The sequence below is a fragment of the Pavona decussata genome, unplaced genomic scaffold, assembly GCF_977016875.1.
Source record: "Pavona decussata unplaced genomic scaffold, jaPavDecu1.1 SCAFFOLD_273, whole genome shotgun sequence".
Taxonomy (NCBI): Eukaryota; Metazoa; Cnidaria; class Anthozoa; order Scleractinia; family Agariciidae; genus Pavona; species Pavona decussata.
Genome location: NW_028145675.1, coordinates 711,126 through 734,110, shown reverse-complemented (window position 1 = coordinate 734,110; position 22,985 = coordinate 711,126). Strand labels below are relative to the sequence as shown.

The following is a 22,985-nucleotide window of genomic DNA, read 5'->3' as shown; positions in this document are numbered from 1 at the left end:
TTAAAAATAATTGACGCTTCATTATCTCTGAAAAATGCGTGGTTACCCCCAATTTTCTTTTTGGATTTCAATATCCCTTGCTAAGATCTGCTTTCTCCGCATAGTTCTGACACCACACAAAAATACTGCCTTATTAGTAGGCACCGTCCTTAAGAAAGTACTCGAATGAATTAGGAATGGTCACACTTTTGGACAGCGCACTGTGGACGATATTTGAGTACTTTCAGAAAAGAAAGTTTTAACTCAAATTTTATTTTTAAATTAATGTATAGATTACGTGAGCTTTTGATAATATTCAATTGTTATCACGAAGAAAATGTTAAAGTGTAAATTGGCTGATAATGCGTAGTTTGTAAATACTAATGTGATGTTTGAAAATTAAAGAACTTTCGTTGCCTTAAAGAAATGTTTCTACTTTTTACCGTGTGTTGCAAAGCTGCAAAAACCAGAACTTATCCAGTTTTGTTTATTTAGCTTAAGCAGTTTCGCAACAAAAATAGTACTCGCAATGCTTTATGTCACATTCAGGAAGGCGAACAAGGATTTCTTGGCCGTCTTGATCTTAAGCTGTACGTCTCCCAGTTGAGGCTTCTGGCTATCACGGAAACAAACTGAAGGAGCAAAATCACTAAACTGTTATTTGGTGTGAACTGGATTTCAGTGACAGGATTCTCCGGACTGAAAGAAAACACCTTTCTCATCCTCTTCGAAGGCCTGTGTAACTTGCGGTCGGTTCCCCTTGCCGTGCTCGCGATTTGCGTTTGGGGTCAAGAACGTTCCCTGACTCTCTCTCTCTCTTTGAGGATATTTATTGAAGACATTTTGTTGCTCAAAATTCTTTAAATACTACGCTGATAACCAGATGTGGTGTCTGGTTGGTACTTTTCACCGGATTCTTCGCGCGGATATTCATGAAAAGCTTGTACAAACGGTAGTCTAAGCTCGATCTTCGGCTTTCCTTTCCGAGAAGAGGGAGCGAGGGTGGGGGTGGTAGCGGGAGGTGAGCGCGGGCTCTACTCGGATGAAGCTTATTTCATCACAGCAGGTTTTGCAACTTTTGGGGGATCACCATGCTTGTTTACGAGAAATTACCGAAATGTTCTGCCCCGAGCTTGAGATGCTGTCACGCGAGGCAATTTGTCATGCACTTGTACGGCGAAAGATTGCGTTACGAGTTGCAGAAACTGAGTACATCAGCAATATAATAGACCTGCACCTTTCAAAAGCTCTATTTTCACAGGACCCTGACAACCGGCAGCTGCATTGTTTTTTAGGGCTGGGAGCATTGTTCTGTTGTTCGTTCTTTTGTTCTCTCGACCAATCATGTAAGACTTTGCAAAAGGTACAGATCGCCCCTAGCAATATACTTTTTCCAAACATTACAGCATGTAACAGGTATTCAGCAACTTGCCCGAATGTTAACGAGGGCAATGAGTTGCAAGTTGCAGATAAAAAAATGCTTTATGTAACAGTACTATCAAAGCAAAACTGACCGCAAAGTTTTTCAAATGCAGGCGCTAATGCACCTCTCAATGTTTAGACCGGTGAAAGGCAGATCATTTGAGGGGATTTGAGGTGATTTTTTTTTTTTTTAAAATGTCTCACTGCAGGGGGATTTGTGGCATGGTCAAGACATGTTTAACCTTTTAACCCCTAATATCAAAAAACAAATTCTCCTAAATTGTCCCCATACGTTTCTTTTAAAAGTACCGGGGAGAGGCTATTAAAACAACAAGAAAATTCACCTTGGATGATCATATCCTTAATTCTCATGACCTCAGGGGTTGAATAAGTATTGATATTACAAGGATAAATTTGATACTTATCACTGTTGGGGCTTAAAGGGTTAAGTCCCCTAAAATGGTCAAGTCCCCATTATGGGCAGATAGTTGCTGTGTTATGCCCGCTGATGCCCACTACTTGGTATGCACGATTCCACAGCACATCAGACATGTTACAAAACAGATAATTTGAATGCAAGACAAATATATAAATCAGCAATATTGGTAAATTTCTTATTTTATTATAAACTTTGAAAGATTTCTTTTCTTTATAAATAAGCAATCCAGATTGCAAGCAACTTTGAAATGAACGTCAAAGAAACGTTATATACATAATTTTTCTTTAAAAAAATTAACAATATGTTCAGCATTGATACTTTTCATTCCTGCAGCTCAACGTCCGCAAATAATTCCAAAATTTTTGTGCACCCAATTGTACACCCATTCTTAACAAAATACATTCTCATCCACTAACAAAATGAATACAAAATTGACCTGATATTATATTAGCTAACATAACTGAGTCTGCAGTGGTTTCATTAGTGTCCTCTCTTTCAGATATCTTTAAAACAATCAGTTGGTTCTGGTCCCAAAGCTACAAGGTTTTGTCAAAAAGAGCTCATAAGGCAATTTAATAATATAAATATACTAGTAATAATCATATATTAGGGAGTACGTTCGATGATCTCGATTCCAGGCTCTCTCCTTTTTTCCAACATTCGTTTCCACTCGCTGACAATGTACCAACATTAAAAAACTAACCCCCTTATACAACTGACAGAGTTGACCTAACTGAAGTAACAGTCATCTGAGTATCAAAAATCAAGGAAAAGAAAATGACATTTCATGTGTCAGGGGACTCATGAAAGCTAACCTCTAATGAAACCACTGCAGAATAATAAGAAAGAGAAATGAAAAGAACTATCTATCATTATTAGCAAAATTATTCAAGTACATGAAGTAATCAAGCCTTAATTTTCAATGTCCAAGTTTCATAATTGAAGTTGCAAACAAAAAATGCCTGACTCAATGATGAACATGCACATTGCATACGTGTAACAAAATCGTAACTATAATAATATATAAAGCCATAACTGAGTAAAATCTAGTAGAGGCAGAGGAGGGACACCCACATTAAAGTAACACGTGACCAAGTGATTCAAATTCATGGTTTGATATCACTTTGGGGAGGGGGTGTAAATAATGTTAAAGATACACCTGTTTCAATTTCTTTTGCAAGTCTAAGTACGTCTCAAGAATTCTAGACTGGGTTGTTCGGAAGCTGATTAATGCTAATCCAGGATTAAAAGGTAACAAAGATTTTCATCTTGCTCTTTGAAGGTGTTCTTAAAAGGTACTTTTAAGCTAATGGTAAAGAGAAGTCTAAGTCAAAACTGCGCGACAGAAAAGAAAAAAGCTTTGGAAGAATCTTTATTGATTAATGGTTATTAAACTCAAATCAAAGTGAAAGTTAACCTGGATTAGCTTAACAGGGCTGTGAACAACTGGGGCCAGGTCTTGTTGTCTCACAAAGTCTTGAACGTTTCATTTGTACTCCCCCCCCCCCCCCCGCCCCTGCCTCTCCCACACTTTGGGTGCTAAAATATAACATAACATGACTCAATTTTGGGTCATCCCTGTATCTTTTAGCATACTAAGGGTGTATTCGATTGACCCTATTCTGGAATAGGAATTAAATACAATGATTAAAAGAAATTCCTCATAAGAGGTTTTGGGAATTACTGGCATACAAAATGGCTTCTAAATTATCAGATGCCAGCGAAAGTTTGCAGAAATGTCTTCCCATGTTTACATCAGAAGACCAATCTAACAGCTATTCCGCTTATTCTTATTCCAGAATACAGTCGATTGAATGCAACCTAAGGTAAAACAATCTAGCATATTAAATTTTTGTCAGAAAAAAATTCACACTACTCCTTTGAAAATTTGTGACAATTCACCACCAGTCCCTTTTAAGTGTGATACCCTCCCTCCCCAAACAGGAAAAATCTTTCAACAGCACAACAGATTGCCCTTTAATGTCCTGCTCGGAAATAATATAATTGTAATTTTGTTTTGCATAAAAGTTTTTGGTCTGGTCATAGTCAAATAGCAAAGTAAGGTATTTTCATTTATTTTCAAGGAAACTTCCTTCTGTGAATTCGATAACTTTATGATGCTTCCCTATCATGATTTTAGACAAGTAAGGGATTAAAGGCAAAAAATGACTGACCTCTGCATTTTTTCTACAATCAACAGAAGTTCTTTGATTTATTTGTCCCCTGTAAATTGCATAAGACCCAAAATCTATCTCCAACTTAGCAATTGAAATTAATATTTTCCTAAGGGGTCGGCGTTATGGCTAATTTACACATACCAATATTTATTGGGCTAATTTCGCCCAATTTGACAAAGAAAATGAGTGACTGAATGAATGAAAATCCGCCAGATTTATAAAAATCTGTGACAGGCTACATATCATTTTTGAATCAGGCTGACTTTCACTTTGCAATACAACAAGAGAAAAAGTCATGTAAATTGGTCCATGCAAGTGAACCTAGTAATCAGGCTGAAAAATTGGTATGTGTGAATTACCCTAAAATACATGCCTGCTAATGCGGAGAGCAGTGATGATGACGAGGGGGACAGATACACTGTAAGGGAACTCAATAGCAGTTGATGTAACCTTACTGTTGTTAAGAAGTGGTTTCCTGATTCGCCGCACTGGAAGAGATTAGCAATGGATTTTCACTTGAGGACAATTTGCAGTCATCAGCGATAGCAGCTTCTGCAGCAGTATCAGAGCACATGTCAATGCCGCTGTCAGCTAATGATAACGAGTCTGGATCAACAATTGGCGGCGTACATGTATCTTCACACTGGTCTATGCACACACCTGCATCGCTGATGTTGTCAGTACTTCCAGACAACGATGATGCATCAAGACTTTCGAAAGAGTTTTCAAAATCATTTTTCTCTGATACAGCTTCTGAAATGCCATCTTTGTCTTCTGTTAGCCTTGCATGGTCAAATAAAGAGCCTTCTTCTAACATACCATGGCTTTCACCTGCTAATTCACTTTCTTCTCCCATGCTGTCACTTTCCCCACTATCCAGAGCAACTTTCTTATCCAGGTCTTCAGATGTAAGACAATTTCCTTGCATTTCACCGTTCTGTCCACAATCGCCTTTAACAGCTAAATGGCATTCGTGCCTTTCAGAAGAATGCTTCAGTCTGAGCCATCGTCTTACACTCCTTTGAATCACAGTAACGGCTCTACGCAGCTTTAAAAATCGCCGCCTTTCTCTAAAGCGCTTGAAAGCAGCCTGAATGACTCTTACAGCATTGTCTAGCACTGCTTCCTGAAATTTCTCTATTAGCTTGATACAGGCACTATAATCTTCTTTTGATTTTGCAGATTCTGTTTCCTCACGGAAAGTATTCTCATTGTCAGAATTCACTACCTGTTCATCAGTTGTTTCACTGGCCTCAGAGGATTCAACCTTGCTTTCAGTGTGATCGTCTGTAGTTGAATTGGTGCTGTTATCATCCACTTTGCTTGTATCATCTTTTGTGTTTTCCCCTTGCTCTAAGATTGGTTGCAGTGCCCTACAATTTGAAGAAAAGAAATGTTAGCCTCAAGCACACATTTATCTGCATGAGACACATGATAAAAGTTTATCTTGAGCAGTTTATGTTACAAATAGCTGCAAAATAGGCTCCTTTCAAAATGTTAACATTCAACTTGATATCCAGGTCCAAAGGACACAAACAACAGAAGTGAATAAACATGATTATCGAATTTCCTTTGTTTGTGTGGTCTTGGCCTCATTGAAATCGAAAGGAGCCTATTAACCCCAAGTCCCTTTGCACCCCTAAGGCTGGAATTCAAAATAGACAAATTCTTATTCTTCACTGAAACTCTTCAATGTAAAAGTACTGTTTTTGCACTGGTTCACATACATTTTACACCACATTATCAACTTTGCAGTCAACGATGAAGCAAATATAAAAGTTCAACATTTTGGCTTACTCACATAAGCAACATTACTCAGACTCCTTTTACTAGCTCATACTCCTGGTCCATGTAAAACATGATAATTATCATCTGTGCATTATTAGTAGACAGACACATGGCAAAAGTGCAATCCAAATGGAACCCATTATTTTGTCATGTCCAAACACACATGCTATAAGAAAAATGTTGCTGTTCAACTCTTCATGAGCAAGGATCATGAGTATATGAGTCACAAGTGTGAGTACAACCCATGATCCCCCAGTCAACTGCTCCAAATAAACTGCAGAGCCACAAGGCAATTTTTTGCAGCAAGCTACTACCTACTGCAGGTGAATTTTTAGGTTAATATTTGAGATACCTCCTCAATAATATGGTAGTTACAGTTACATTTTTAATAGAAAATCAAAAAACATTTGCTAAACAACATGAGCTAAGCAGGTTGAAAGAGGTCTTCCAAACTTAAAAATGTTGCATAAAAATTATATAAAATTTAACCATTTTTAAGAATGTAATATTTCTGCCGCCATCAAACTTTGGAGCTTTGGCAGACAATGCCATTTTGTTAATACAGTACAACTGGCATCGCAGATATATTTCCGTCCTTTGATAATGTACATTGTCTGGAATGCAAGTGATAAGAAAAAAGAAAACACATTTATCAATGATTTATCTTGGACATTCTCAGGAATGGGCATTAAACAAGCCAATGGAAAGATAATCTGTATATTCTGAGAGATAACTGGATCCATAGTTCAGCTCAGCCAAAGGAATAACGAGAATTCAAGTCCGCAGATTTGCCCACATTACATGAAACTTTAATAAAAAATTTGTGGAACAATAAGGAGACCAGTGAAAATCGAATAATTAAAAATTGTTGGGAAATCAATAATCATTACTATTTACACTGCACTTTCATTTTTATTTGTCAAAAGACGTCTCTATACCACTAGTAAAATTTGTGGTCTCTTTGAAAATCAATCTGCTCTGTATGAAAGGTGTCAACAAACAATACCACCACTGATACGCGAGACGTTGAATGTAAATCAAATTCTTTCAGAAGTAAAAGCTAACTGACTGTGAACACGTGCCTTTGATCACAACAATAGCTTACCATGCGTGTCGCGAATAGCGCCCGAAACTAAAGGATAGTAACTCTAGAATATTCTAACACGAACGGTTTTGGCGAGAAAATTGCTTTGGTATGGATGCGACAAGCACAGCAAGAAGTGTTTCAGTATTTACGTGTACAAAGGTTAATCAGACAATCAGATCGAATTTAGTAAATAGAAAGAATACTGGTCAACATCAGGGAGTTTCAAAACATGCAAAGCGCCTAAAAATTCTGAACTTAAAATCATAACTAACGCCAGGAAATCAATTTGGGGTGAAGTTTTGATTCTCGATAAGGATGGAAACTGTTTAGCTTTTGCGGTGAAACGAACTATAAAATATGAATGGGCGGCTGTTTGGGTTTTGAAAATGCATGAAATATAAGCTTAAGCTTATTATATTCAAGCGAAAAGAATATCGGAGAAAATGCCACTCGTCTTTATTTCGATAAAATGGATAGTTGATTCGATTCTTCGTAAATATAAGCTGATAAGCTTACAATGTTTATGGATTCTTGTATACAAACGCCCACTAAATAGGAGAATTTCTTCACGTATCCGAGAAAGGATGAATTGCAAGTATATTGTAGTAAAGTGATGAAGAAAAACTTGCACAAAAATCTACAAAATCTTTAATTTGTATGCATGAAATGGATCAGAAATTGTGCCGATAAAAGGTGGAATACTGAAGATTGTCCATCTTAAACAACAAGCTAGGCGGAATCTTGCAAACGAGCTTGAACTTGAAGAAACCATCTGCAGGCAGATGTTACACTTTCCGCTTGCTATAAGGAAATAAAATTTTCCCAAAAAACGCCCATAATTAACGAAGACTTTTGGCGCAAACAGTGGAACCCAAATATCGGAATATCCTGCAAATTCAGTTGTGCGGGTTCCCGTGTTATATAACTAACATTTAATATCGGTCAATGACTTGATGTTTGCCCCTGAAATCACCGGGAATTATTTTCCTAAAATAGTCCAAGTGAAGTACCGTCGAATTATAATCGATTGCCGCCTCGAGCGCCGATACGGAAAATTACTTGCTGTTCACTAGGTAGCTAGGGAATTTGAACATCAAAATAGTGGGCCAGTAAGTTTGAAACTCGAAATCGCGAAAACTGACCTTGTGAAATACTTCCACCTCCACCTCCAACTGCATTGTTTTTGACGAAAAGTCCGTTTGACAGTAGGAAAGCACCTCACGGTACTCGCATCAAGCATGTTCGATTCAATCTCTTGCGGGCTGAAGCCTTCTTGAGGTTTAAGCTTAAGCTTGTCATTTTCTTCTGGCGTAGAATTCATTGGCCTTCGCGAGAGCGATGCAGGATGCGGAAAAGCACGTGAAACCAGCCACGTTGAAGCTGTTGTTATGATCCAGAGTGTTCTCGCATGTTGACAGGACACGATTTTCACGACAAGACACAGAGCGAGTGGGAGGGCTCACAAGCGAACTTTGGTCGAGTATTTGAAATTTAAGTATTTCCTGTCCAGTCTCTGCGCGTGCAGAATCGGTCGATAGATCCTTGCATATCTATTTTTACCTTTCCTCCAGTGTAAAAATTTTTCTACGTCACATAAAAGTAGTATTTATGCCTTTTCTCTCTTCATATTGAAGCATCGTCATTAAGAAGTGGTTTTATTTTGAGCAATTTCAGCAAAAAACGGGAAAAACTTCACTAGGCAGTAGTTTCCAGCTCCCTTTTGGATGCATTTTCAAGATGGCGGCGAGAGGACCTGTGACAGAAGCTGTTATCGCCGCAATGAGTAAGTTTACATGGATGATTTCGTCTTTAGGACTTGAATTCCAAATCCTGAGATATATACATTTTTCTCCGTTTCATATGCGTGTAGATAAGCTAAAAAATGGCTTATCGTGATAACCATTACTTAGCATGTAAGTGAGACTGAAAACGAAATCATGAAAGCTATAGTTTCACACAGTGTCTTAAAATATCTTGTGCGTGATACTGGACTGACATGTAAACATGCGATGCACGCACTACTTTATGTAACAACATGTTTCACTGCATTATTTTGGATTTATTGAGTGATTAATCTGATTAATGGTTGTAATAACTGCCATCTTTATCACCTCAAGTCAAACATGGTTAAATGTGCAGACCGCCGCAGACATGCATTGCCGTGGGGATAATTACCGGTATCCTGATTTTCCCTCAAACATTTGCCTATACCTTACTGATAAATGAAATTGCTTTTAGATCACCAATGAAATGAAATCAAGTAAAATGTTGAAGAAAGAGCCAATGTTTAATCTTAGACACGAGGGACGAAATTGAAAATGTTTCTCTGACTTTTTCATGACTTTTTCAAGTTGGAAACAACCAATCAATCAACGAGAGACCATTGCAGATATTTGAAGGGGTTTTCAACCGATGACCTTTCAGTGATACCAGTGGAGTGCTCTGCCAACTGAGCTATGGAACTAACTGGGAGCTGGTCATTTTGTGAATTTGTAATACAGTTGACTCCTGATAACTCGAACCCTCGCTAACATAAACCTCGCGCTAACTCAAACCAATTTTCCTTTCCCTTCAGGTCATTTTCAATATAATTTTACCCCGATAACTTGAACTCCCGATAACTCGAACCCTTTTCAATTTCCCTTGAAGATTCAAGTTATCGGGAGTTGACTGCACAATCAATAGAAGTGAAGAGACAGAAGTGAAACATGTGAAAGTCATATAACTTGAACTACTGATGAAAGAATTTATAAATGAGAGATAGTCACAGTATGTATGCCACTCAAGAAGCTGCAGAAAGAGAGCCTGAAAAAAAATCAAATACATACTGCTATGCTCTCTCGTTTATTTATTCTTTCACTTGAGGTTCAAACATATGACTTTCATATATTTCACTGCCATCTCTTCACTGCTGTGGGTATATTACAAAATAATAGTTTGTTAATTATTAACAAATTGACCAACTCCTAGTTGTCTTGATATCTCAAATGCTTCACAAGTTGATTCAGTCTCTAACACAAAAGAAATCAGTTGAGTGTCAGTTCTTCTTTTGTGTAAGTCCCTTGCATTTTAAAGAAAAAAAAAATAAGCAATAGAAAATTATTTTTTGTTTGTTTAGCATTTTAATAGAGCATATCTGGAGCAATTTTGATTTCAAGGGAAAAGTCACTAATGATAGCCTTGTGACAACCCGTCAATTGCTGAAATATCAATCACTTTAATTTAGAGATATGTGACCAAAGACTTTGCTGATGAAACTTGCATCCTCTAGACAAGAGAGGTGTCACATGATCAACTTTTTGACTTTTCTACTTATCTTGCTAATAATACAGCTGTATAATTTCCTGCATATTGTACAGACAAATGTAAGGAAACTTAAAATTGTAAATGGCCACCTTTCACCAAACCTGCACTTCTCAAATTTGGTTCTAAGCAAATTCTTTTCCAAGTACCCTAGTAAGCTCCTAGACTTTGAATAGGTCCAAAATAAATTTTCACATAATTTGTATATTATTTGTCATTGGGTTGCCATGCAAACATTCTATTATCCGCTATATGTTTTGCTATGTTTCAAAATAGTGGCCAGTTTATGGAAAAGATTTATTTCAGCATCCTTCAAGGGTCTTCTTAAAATAGTAGTAAAATGTTGGTATTTTCTGAAGGTAACCAACAAGAGATCTGCAAATAAGAACCGCTTTACTTTTAGAAAGCAACTAGTTAAGCAGTAGCTTAAGGCCTTACTTGACCCATTTACCCATTATTGAAGTTGCCACTGAAGGAAAACTTCATAATTTATTATTGTTTGCATTGCTTTCTATAGCCAGCACCAATATTCCATATTGCTGTTGAAACCAGTATATGCTGAAACAATGCCTTAAAGAGAAATTAATTACTAATGATTATTCATACAGACACTAGGCTTTCAGCAACTGCATGTGTAATATCATTTATTTTAATGGAGCATTTGGTGGTCTAACTGGCATAGTGCTCAATTCCCTGCTTGCTGAATTAATATTTATATATGTACAGAAGTGAACAATAGGCTACTGGAGAGTAATAGCTCCAGCAGGCAAGTCAATGAGTCAGAGCAGCTCTATGTTTAATGAGTATAAAATAATGAAGGCATATTATCAATACAAGATAAATACTGGCACTTTTAAGTCCTCTGATTTCATTTGATAAGCTCTTTTAAGCTCAATATTTCAAATACATGTTTAATGATCTAAATCCTTAAATCATTCTTTAAATCAATTAAATCTTGGCCCATCTTCTATTGTAAGTTATAACTTGTCAATCCTTGGATAAAAAAGCAATAAAAGAGCGACTATATATTTTTTATATGGAAGATGCAAAGCAGCCCTTTCCTGTGGTGCTGCTTATTATGCTGTACAAGGTGGTTCTAACTTTTAAACATGTGCATGAAATTCTAAAGTGTGGCCATTCAAATGAAAGCTACTGCCAAAAACACGATATACACCCTTTTTGCAGGAATCCGTTTATTTTGAGATATAGCACTTTTTATGAGTTGCTTTGGTTTATATATTAATAATAAATTAATAAGCCTTATTTACCCATTGTAAAAAAATAAATATACAATGGTTTTACATAATTGGATCTAAAGTTAAAAATACACAATCATAAACAAAGGAGCCTTGCTGCCCGTGCCATAAAAGAGTTTGCATGTCTTTTGGTTCTTGACCTTGGTATTGCTACTGGTCCTGGTGTTGATAGCTGTAGCTAGTATTTGGCTTTGTAGTGAAAATTAATTTGGGTGGTTTTATTATTTTTAATTATTTCCATTTCACGCTTTGTCGGTCCTTTTTGTCTTTCCTCCAACGGAGGGACGTTCTCGGTATCCCAATGATGTCCAACATAGTGTTTTGAGGTTTCAAATATAGCCATCAGATCACAAAAGATTTTCAGTTATCATATGTCTAATGTAATAGGAACTTAGACTTAGTTGGTGCAATCTGCACCTCATTTGATACACTTCTGCCAATTAATATGTCCATATCTTTGTATTTGTGGTAATCATGCAATGCTACATTCAGGAATAAACCCTTGTAATGGCAGTTTTTAAAGAAGTACCACTTCACAATGACGTCAGACTCAAGGTTATTGTGAAAAGTTACTGTTGCAGTATTGTTTTGTTCTTTTTTGGAATGTTTGAATATTGTTTGACATTATTTTTTTAAGGGGCAAATTATCTTATCTGTTAAGAGTTCCATGGCTACCAAACCAAAACAAGAACACAACACATAATTTTCACATTCATTTCCTGATCTTGACCATACAGGACTATTATAGTTCTTCAGTGCTTGCTTTTCAAAACACGCTTTATTTTGTTTTGCTATTACAGCGCAAATAAAAAAACAGGAATACAAAGGTTTCAAGCTTCGGCATGTTAGTTTAAAATTAGCTGCTGTTCAAATGGGAGCTCAAGCTACAAGAAATTAAAGACACAGACAGTGTCAGCTGCTTGTGTATTTCGTCACCAATTATTTGTCCTTTGTTTCCTTTGCCCTGACTTCAAAGTTGCAAGGTTTCACATGTATCAATCAGTATATGGCTCGCAGTATAAATTAATGAAAATCAATTATTTTTGGAATTAATCAATCAGTGCAATCCAATATAATCAGTGACAATTTAACTTATCAATATTAATCAATTCTTGCCATCAATAATAAAAAATAAAATAGCTTGAGAGTAACTTCTTTTCATACGGTTCATGTTTTTATTAGGAATATATGTTTAAAAACTTAATTTAGCAAAAACTTCTTAAATAATTTTGTATCCCCTTTTTAACTCGTGAATGCGCGCATGCGCAATGAACGAGTTATAGCAATAGCTGACTCTCGACTTGGTCGATCAGTTGATCAGTCGATCAGTCGATCAGTCGGTTTTGTCGTTAACTTTCGGGCGTGCGCAGTGAATGAGTTTTAAATTCAATTAGTGGAAAAAAACACGCGAACATTTGTTGTTCATGGCGCATCAGGAAATTCTTATTCAATATGTAGAGAATAATTTGACGATCATTTAGTGCAAGAATGGCGATTTTTCGTTCAATCTGAGCAAAGTTTCAAGTTTTTTCAGTTTTTCAGAAAGTCCGGGGTCGTAAACTCAATCAGTGAAAAAAAAAAAAAACGTGAAAATTTGTTTCACGACGCGTCAGAATTCTCTCATTCATTCTGTAGAGAATAATTTGACAATCATTTTAGTGTAAGAATGGGGATTTTTCGTTGAATCTGAGCAAAGTTATAGGATTTTTTCGTTTTTTTCTACGAAGTGCGGTTTCTTTCAAGAATTAAAAATAATTTAATTTAAAAATAATTTAATTAAAAAATAATTTAATTTGTCAGTTTTCACGCGAAAGCGGAATGTGCCATGTCACGCATCATTGACGTCGTAAACAAAATTATGCAAATTTCTGGTGAAATGAACACTTTTAAGATCTTGTCAGCTTTCATAGAGGTTTCAAAGGGAAAAAATGTTTCATTTTCGAAATTTACAACTGGTAATTTATGGGAAAGCAAAAGGACGCGGTCGATAAATAATTCTTATTTAGCAAGAGCTTGTCATAGTTCATTATTTTTACTTGAGGATTGCGTGGACTGAACTCCAAAGGAAAAATTTCACGCATTTATGTCGGGCATGAATCGTAATGCGATACTTTGTTGAACATATTTCCCTTTGTGAGATCGGCTTGCCCTACAGTAATTTTGTAATTTTAATTCCCAAAAAAACTTCACTTGCCCATCGGGCAAGTGATGGTTAGAATCCACTAGCCCGATCGCGAAATCCAGTAGCCGCGGACTATCACACGAATTTGCATGACGTAGCTGCACATGGCGTGCTCCTATAAACTTTGAATAAAAAAAACAGGTGATATTTTTTAATCGGCGCATCAGAATAATCGGCTTATTCAATCTGTACAGAATAATTTGACAATCATTTTAATAGTACAAGAATGGTCATTTTTCGTTACATAATCGGGCAAAGATATAATTTCTTTTAGCTTTTGAGGAAGTTTCCGTAGCCGTCTAAATTGCAATTACTATGTGTCAACTGCATTCACGAGTTGGCTCACAGGAGCCTTTGATCTGATTTGTACACTGTAGAAGTAAAATATTGTAAATATGAATAATCGCATTTCATTGGTTTGAAAAGTGTTTCAAACCAAATTCATTTTCAATATTATCATCATAACATAAATCTGTATAAACAATATTACAATAACATTAATACTTTTTTGTTTTATTTTATTGTAACAACAATATTTCATTCAACTATAAGCCTGGTGGTTTCTAGAGGTCACCTCGCCATACATTACACTATGGATTAATTGTCAATATATTGGGAAAAAAGGCAAATAAATGTCAAACTGCAAAGAAAATAAAAGTCAAACTGGTTGAACCAAAACCAAATTTAACTCATGCCATATTATTGTTTATCTTCCTACTCAGGACTTGAGGGGTGGGGTGAGTTGCATGTTGTACAGAAAATTTAAGCTGCACATTATATCAGATCAGTATTTTAACTGGGCAGAGTGGGGAGCGGTGGGGGGGGGGGGGGGGGGATGATGCAAGGTTCAAGTGAGGCCAAGGGTGGACTTCAGAACATGTTGTAGAAAGTTGTCAAAATAGGGAAGATATATTCTGTTTTTCCTGTCTACTGTCTGTGACAGTGGGTGGTCAAAATCTCTCACCCTAATTGTGAATTTACAAATAGATGAAAAATGGACAGCTTTTTGGGTCCCATTGTACATCTCCATGTAGCCTATATAGGGCAATGTGTAATTCCAAAAAATACAAATATGTATTCGTACTCCCCCCTTAGAAGGTTTTTTTGTTTCACACCCCCTCCCCCCAGGAAATTCCAGTTTAGCTTCGTACTTTGCCTCTAATATTTTGACTTTTAAGACCCCCGTCCCCCTAGGAATGTCTGATGACCTCCCATGGGGTGGATATGGATTTTTTTCTGGAACTGCACAATATCCCAACCCCCTCCCCCACCCTCGTTTCCCCCACCTCCCCTTCTCCCTGCTCCCCAATACATTAGCAATTAGCCCCTATTTTGAGCTTTGCGCAACCAACACCTGATACCCCTGATAGCTAGAAACTGATCACTGTTTTGTCTGTTCTTACACTATAGGTGTAGAGCAAGGTGTGTGGCCTGAGAATGTGGAGCTTTATGAACCTTGCAAAGGTGAACTTTAGACGATAATTTGTATATACAACCATTAAGGCCTGCTTCAAAATGATGTTCTGTTATGGCTGTGCCAAGTGTTCTTGACTGTGGCATGACTGTAGCCAAGGATGACTTAGTTTGAGTACCAAATTTTAAGTTCAGTGAAACTTGTCATCTGTTCCAGATCAGCAGCCAAAAACATAAATCCACAGCAAAATGTGTCAAAATTAATTTAAATTTATACTTTGTTAGTTTTAAGTTCAGCACCTAAATTAAATAACACATTGTTTGACCATACAGCAGGACAGAGCTTGCTGCATGACATATCAGTGGCCTTACATGCTTTGGTTAAAAATCAAATTTAATACAATCCATTAGGTTCAGCATAGTGGCAACACAATTTTTGAAATGAGGCAAACCTTTTCCTCCCATTGTCAAGGCAAAACTCGTCTGATGCATCTGTAACTTCAAACCTAGGCATTGTCGCTAGTGTCATTGTCCACATTTAGCCTGAAGCAGGAGTCCTGTTGTCTCTGCAAAACCTGCTGCAGAGCATGTAAGAGGCTGATATCACATAACCAGGCTGATATGGTGCATTGACATGCCTTAGCTGCCTTAACTGATAATCATTTTGCATGTGCTGTGTATTTAGTTAAGGTGGCATTAAAATGAATGAAGTGAACTCAAGGTAACTCAAAGATGAGTTCACGATTAAACAAAAAAGCCATCTGGGTTGTTAACCATCCTTTTCCTTTTTGATCTTTTTTCATTTAGATACTATTTTGCTAACAGATGCTGCCAGTTGCAGAAGTACAGAGGTGCGCACACCACTTTTTGGTGGATTTTGGTAGTCGTGTTTACATGTACATACAATAGAATCCTCTTAACTTCAACCACAGTAGTGCAAACTTAAGCTTCTTGCTAAATGTAACCAAAATTCATGCAGGTTCTGTGGCCATGTGCTGGCATGGTTGCCATTTGTTGGAAAATTCCAGGACTGGAACATTTGTTGAGAATCACATGGTTCTGAATGCCGGCAAATACTTGTGGAAATTTTCAGGTTCCTCCAGAGGTACCCTCTTCTTCCTGTTTGGGATGGAATGTCAGAAAATTCCATCCCATAAGTTGCCATTTCTCCTGTTAAGAACTGAAAGACAGTTATGCAGACTTATATATAGTAACACCATTTTTTTTTGTTGGTGTGCTGTTTGTGCCACTTATACCATTTCTCTATGGTCATCAAATCTGGTTTTCTCCTACAAATTGTAATTGTAAACATGTTCACGGTTCACTTGTATATTAGGGAGTTTTAGCAATGCAACGGTGAAGCAACGAGAACGTCAAAACAGCAATAGGTGTTTTAACCAAGACAACAACTCTGCACGTGCATTACACTTTTTGGTACATTTCTTTGCGTCACTGCATGACTAAGACATGAAATTTCCTGATGGCACGTTTTATGGAGGATGTAAAGACACGACAAAAAATTTTTCTTCCTTTTTCTAAACTTGGGTGAAGTCTCCAAGAATTAATCTCCAGAAAATTTCACCTACGTTCAAGACATTTAAAGCAAGTTGGAGTAATATTAATTGCGACAACATTTGAAAAAACATGAATTCATGTCAATTGTGACGTTCTTGCTGCCATCGCCGTTGTTGTTGCTAAATTTCTCTATTCAGTAATTTAAACCCCATATTTCAAACTTTCAATCTCTTGATCAGTTTTATTTGTGTTTTCCCTGAATTGTCCCAAGATCCTGGTGTCATGACTCATGTAAATATGTCAATTTTATCTGAAACCAACAGGCTTATTTGAGATTCTGTGGATTAACTCATGAAGTTAAGTGCAGAAGAAATGCGGAATTTATGTCTCCAACAGGTATGACACTAAAAAAATAAATAGTTGTATCGCCTAGTAAAAAAATAGATCCTACAAAAATTTAGATGGTGTTTAACAAAACCACATTCCGAGCCATTTTCAATTTTGCAAACAATCATATCTAAACATTGTCTGCTGCTGATGGTGCAACAAGAAGGCATGCATCCCAGACTAGAAAACTATTTATCTACTTAAAATAGACCGCCTATAGACTGATTTAGAGGCCCACTGATTGTCTTAAGTTATGGCCTATGTTAGACTGTTTAAATAACTGGCCGATTGTGTTTAAATCTGTGTTTCAGGCAGTGTTCCTTTCTTAAGGGCTGATAAGGAACTAATTAGTGATTTTACAGGAATAACCTCGTATATTGAGGTTAAGGTAAGTACTGTGTGTTTGGTTTGCTCTGTATGAATTATTTTAGTCTCAAGTTGTTTACGTTTGACGATAAAATCAACTTCAAACGCTGTCAGTGCTAACAGGAGTTTATATCTGGGGTGTACATTATATTGTACAGTGGGGCTCTGCCTTGCCACCGCTCGTTTTGTACAACTCTCTCACCTTGGCCCAGTTGTTCAAAGCCCGGTTTAGCTAATCCTGGATTAATGGAAACTTTGATTCCAGTTTAGTTACAAACCAATAAAGTTTCATCCAAAAGATTTTTGGCCCTCAGTCTTTTCTTGGACTGTTCTTTACCTTTAGCTTGAAATTAGCCTTTAAAATTATTTTTAATGAGCGAGATGAAAGCCTTGATTAACTTCTAATCGAGGATTAGCATTAATCAGGTTTCGAGCAACCCTGCCCTTGTTACTAAATCCTAGCTCTGAAACCCTTGTTCATGAAACCCAACATTTTGCTTTTGTTTTAAATTTACCCCATTAATACAACCACTCAAAATGTCTGGTTGCAAGCAAAAAATTCAGGTTAGGAAGTTCCCTCTTTTTTTTTAATTTGTTGATCTCAGATGGAAAGTTTTTGTCACATTTGAGAGAAAGGGAGTCAGCCAGACACAGTTTTCAGCTGGGACAATCGAAAGTCCATTTCATAATTAAGGGAGTTATTTTTCAATCTTTTGCCTTTTACTTAAATCATTGTTTTTACTAGCTCGACCATGGTTATGTTACAGTTCCACTAATCTTCAAAATTAATTTTATTGAAACAATCATTCAACGCTGTTGCCTAAGAAGAAGCCTGTGTCCCCGCGGGTACCAAACAAACGGAGACCCACTACCTGATTTTGGCTGGGGCTGTTAACATTTACAAATTGAACTCCTAACTTTTGAGTTGTTAATTGACACATCTTTTAATAGGGCTTCTCAACAAGTGCAGACTTTGAAATCAAGGACAGGGCAGAAATGAAGGCATATGTATCCTTGGTTGAAAACTCCCTCCTTCCAGCTGAGGTAACCAACATGAAATATCTACATTTTAGTGTATTAATTTTTTTAATCTATTGTGTTAGATTGGGAGTAGATGAGTCAGAGAAGTTTCCAGTAATTTGTTGTCAAAACGTTTTTGTGTGAGTTTGTTTGAAAGTTTGTGTCAAAACTGTAAAGAACACCTGCAACAGATTTTGAGAATCTTGTGAAAATCAGCCTCCCTCGGAGACACTATTCTGTCTCGTCACACAATCTGTCCTCCCCAAAATTGAGCCAAAAGAGCATCTGCAAGGGCGGCTATGTGAATATTGGCTCAATTCTGAGTCAAAACAATAAGAAATTAGGTTTGGCAAACTTGGGAAGTGTAAATAAATGTGTGCATTTATTCAGCTACAGCACATCTATTTCTTGGAGGGGCTTTTCAATGTGGAAGTAACAAAAATATATCAATGTGAATGTATTTACATACATGTAGTTGAAATCAATCGAAACTTTTGTTTGCAAGATTCTTACACTGAAAACATTTTTCATCAGCATGTTCACTTTCGTTGCCACCATCGCCATGCAACACAACCATCAATCATTGGCCTCCACTTCCATTGCCACCGTCACCAGATGTCATCGTCATCTTTGTCATTCTTATAACCATCATTGTCATTGTCCTCCTCCTCATCATCATCATTGCTGTCATTATTATTCTACATTAATTCAAAATTTTAATGGTATAGTACCTAAGTGGAGAGTTGAGGCTGTCTCTATCATGCCCCAGTCCAGACTCTCTATTGTCAGTTGAAGTCCAACTAAAACATGACATAGTTGTATACTACCGTTTTGTCATTCCTTTCCTTTCTACCCTATTTCATGTTTTCCTTGTCTTTTCTCCTATGTTGCCTTTAAAGAAGCTTAAAAAAGTTCTTCATTATTTTAGTCCTCCCAAAAACCTTTCCTTATTCTTGTATCTTTGGTATTATAGCTCAGTCTGCCTTCTTAATTAGCAAATAAATTTATTCTTTCTTTTTGTCATCCTGGCCCACCTAGATGAGCTTTGCTACCTGCGGGTCAAGGAATTTGTAAATGTATTTTTTTAAAAAAACACCTAATAAAAGTGAAAGTTGAAGTTGAAAGTTGAACAGTGAATCTTCATTCAGTTTACCATCTCTGTTGTCCTCCAGACCAGCCTCTCAACTCTCCACTCTTCACTGAAGTGCTATACCAGTCAAATGTTTGGTTCAGAAGCATTTACATGAAAAATGTTTGCGTCTAACTCTGTTCCTATAATTAAACTGTGTTTAGTTGTACATGTTATGGTGGAAAAAAGACTGGGCGGTGCGAACAAGACAGCATTACGGAAGTCAATTTGCCACACCACTGAACCTTATCCTCGGCTACAGGAAACAGTGGCAAGTCTGTCGGCATCTCAAGGCTCTCGGATGGCACCACAAAACTGAGAACGAGGTATGCACGCATGTGCTCAAGTGTGTTCCTGTGGATCAGGCCCGTGGGCAAGGGTTACTCCCATATCTAAGCTATATGTGCCACTGTGAAGGGTATGGTTTTCAAGCAGTTTTGTCTGGGATAGGGTATAGAAATCAGAGCTTTGATCTAGGGTAGGTTATCATTTAACAGGAAACTGATCAATTGCTTGAAGAATTTAGTCTAGACTGGGTTTCCCGGAAATTGACACTTAAGAGACGTGTTTTTGTTGTTGTTGTACACGTAGAAGAATTGTTTTGGCTGGACTGTGATAGTGACCTTGGGTGCTTACCATTTACACAAGCCACCCGGATGGAAATTTTCGGCATAAATACGAAATGATTTACCATGTCTTAACAGAAGATGGGTAACATGCAAAATGTATGAACATAACTGTAAATCCCAAAAGGAGCAATTAAAATCTATCACTTTTACCAGAAGCCCATAATTTCAGAAGTGCTCCAAATGGAATGATGCATACCATTTAATTTTTAAACTGGAATGTCTGGGTTTTTCATGTAAATGGCAAGCACCCCAAGTTTCCGGTATAGGGTTGCAAAATGCAGCTGAACTTGGTCTGGTTTAGGATAAGGGTTTCATTGTCCCAGTACCTTTCCCCTGGGAGGGGGGTGGGGGGGTCAGGGAGCTCAGAAGCTCATTCGTGCATGTAGCAACTAGGAGTTGCCACTCTCCCCTGGATGGGACGCTTTATCCATCAGGGGTATACTAACAGCAGTTGTTTGTTGGTAATCATTTACACTACGGTGTAGAGGGAGGCAATGTGGAGTTAAGTTTCTTGTCTAAGCAAACCACAAGATAATGCAGAGACTGATCAGCTGGCCTTGAACCACCGAACCTCTGATCTTTTCATTGTAAGGCAGATTGAAAGTCTGACGCCCTAACTGCGAAAGGGAAAGGTGGTTAGAGCTAAGTTTGCGCTTTTTCTTCTTGCTTTACACTCAAATCTTCCCTGTCATTTTCGCTATTCTGCAAATGTCACCAAAGTAACCTTTGCAGTGAAAGTCCAACCCCTTTTAGTGACTAAAACACTGAGTTGATGAACCCAACCGAAAATCCCTGTGTGCCCCAAAACCACTCACTGAAACCCTTGAAAATCCAGAGTTGAGTGCCTTTTGATGACTGCAAAGTATTTTTCAATAAATAAGTGAGACCATCGCAGTTATATACGGAACTTAAGCAGTTGCGAAAAGAAAGCCTGAAAAAAAATTCAGGCTTGATCGGGATTTAAACCCATGACCTCTGCCATACCGGTGCAGTGCTCTACCAACTGAGCTGTCAAGCCAACTGGGAGCTGGTCACTGTGTGAGTGTGATGAAGTATTTTTCAGGTCAAGTTGACACATTCTTGTGCTTTGGAATTTTTCCAGGTTGTTGAGAAATTTCGACGGACATGTCAGGCTCTTTCTGAAAAGCTTGGAAACAATACATTCTTCATAAATGACAGGTGACCTATTAAACTACTGCCAACATTAAACATCTCCATTTTAAATTACAGTATATATCATAAAAGTGTATGTTCTATAGAACGTTGCAGGTATATTTTGAGTGCCCTTTTAAGGAGGAGTGATACCTCGAAGCAACTTGGTTACCCTTCAAGCGCAGTTTTTGTTTTTTCCGTTATTTATGCTAAAGGAAACTCTTAGTGTCAGCCGAGGAGGCTATTCAAAGAGCGTGTACCATTACAATCCCTCAAATGAAGTATGAACCAAGTAACATATGCTCTTTTTTTTAAGAGCGTCTAATTTTGCGGCAGATGCTGAACGAAAACTGACTGTTCGTATTTTTTCATGTTTAAGGCCTGAAACGTTCACAGCGTTTTCTTAGCTTACGTGCTTTAGAATTTCCGAAAATCGATATGAACGTGACTAGGAAACCTAGAAAAGGCCACTGTGTGCTGTATCATATTAAATTCCTTTGCTTGGTTAGCCTACTGCAAATTTAAGCGGAACTGAATAAAACTTCTTTGCCTCTTAGTCTCAGCTTGGCTGCGTCGTTAGCGTGTTCTTAAAATCTGGGTCAATTGTATTTAAAAGGGTTGTTGTAAAAAAAGGGTGTAGTATTATTTTGAAATCTTTTTTTTTTTTAAACAACATCATGTTTCCGCTGGCGTCGGCATGTGGCCAAAATCGAGACTGCGAAGAGAATGCCGGCCTTGGCCCTTTAAGGACCTCACTAAATTGTTTGCGCTATTTGAACCAAACAACACTAGGGTGTTTTTTTTTTTTGAGAGAATCCAAAAACGGATTTGTGATCTCAGATCATTCGGATCATGGTGCATCAAAGGAACCGACGAATCCTTGTCCAGAGTGGATTCATCGGTTCCTTTGATGCATCATGATCCGAATGATCTGAGATCACAAATCCGTTTTTGGATTCTCCCAAAAAAACGCACCCTATCTTTTTTATTTTTCTTTCAGACCTACCGAGCTGGATGCATTAGTTTTCGGCCATCTTCATTCAGTTCTGACCAGATACCTTCCAGATGACTCGCTAAGCTCTATTGTCAGAGCACACAAGAACCTTGAGGACTTTGTCATGAGGATCTTGAGGGAATTCTTTCAATAACACTGCAGGCTCTTCTGTTCACTAGAAATATTCACGCTTGTGGTTTTAGAAGAAACGGCGTGAGATGAAAAGAGTCAAGGATGAAGTGTGGGTTTGGGGAAATTCTTTAAAAAGTGCACGAGTACGTTTTTTTTTCTTAACACTTGAAACATAGCACGAATCTTGAACGGAACATTTATTGCGACAGCAAGTGTTAGTACCGAGTTTTCTTGTTCAACTTGTAATCACTCGCAACTTGATGCCGGAACGAAGGTATCTTTTCAATACATGCCGTGGGTCATAGCGCTGTGGGACCACACCACCCCTTGAAGATAAAATAATAAAGTACACCTTCAAGTACAATTGAGTGATTTGTTGTCCTTTCGAGTCTGATGTAAATCTGTCTCTAACACAGTTCTAAGAAAGAAACGAAGTTAAAACTGTCTAACACGTGCTCTCGCACTAAACTCAAACATGCCCACCAAAACAGTTCGCGGGGTGGCCCGAGAAAACAGTCAGGGACCCAGAATCCCGTGGGGTCCCTAGTCAATAACATTACAACAGAGTCATTCTTTTTTTAGTTCAAGAGCACACAGAGATAACGTAACCCCGTT

The 22,985-nt window shown here is 37.5% G+C and overlaps 2 protein-coding genes across 2 annotated transcripts; one reads left to right on the top strand and one right to left on the bottom strand.

Moving 5' to 3' along the window:
• Window positions 1-2,003: 2,003 nt before the first annotated feature.
• On the bottom strand, window positions 2,004-8,323 carry LOC146455504 (uncharacterized). Its single transcript, XM_085094268.1, has 2 exons — window positions 8,035-8,323; window positions 2,004-5,390 (listed from the first exon to the last, which is right to left on the bottom strand). The coding sequence occupies exons 1-2, from the start codon at window positions 8,211-8,213 to the stop codon at window positions 4,478-4,480; spliced, it is 1,092 nt and encodes a 363-aa protein (XP_084950394.1). The 5' UTR covers window positions 8,214-8,323; the 3' UTR covers window positions 2,004-4,477.
• Window positions 8,324-8,416: 93 nt separating this feature from the next.
• LOC146455503 (metaxin-2-like) lies at window positions 8,417-22,734 on the top strand. The gene is made up of 9 exons (XM_085094280.1): window positions 8,417-8,675; window positions 15,044-15,097; window positions 15,854-15,897; window positions 16,885-16,957; window positions 17,260-17,336; window positions 18,266-18,358; window positions 19,628-19,789; window positions 21,195-21,271; window positions 22,245-22,734. The coding sequence occupies exons 1-9, from the start codon at window positions 8,630-8,632 to the stop codon at window positions 22,390-22,392; spliced, it is 774 nt and encodes a 257-aa protein (XP_084950406.1). The 5' UTR covers window positions 8,417-8,629; the 3' UTR covers window positions 22,393-22,734.
• Window positions 22,735-22,985: the final 251 nt, after the last annotated feature.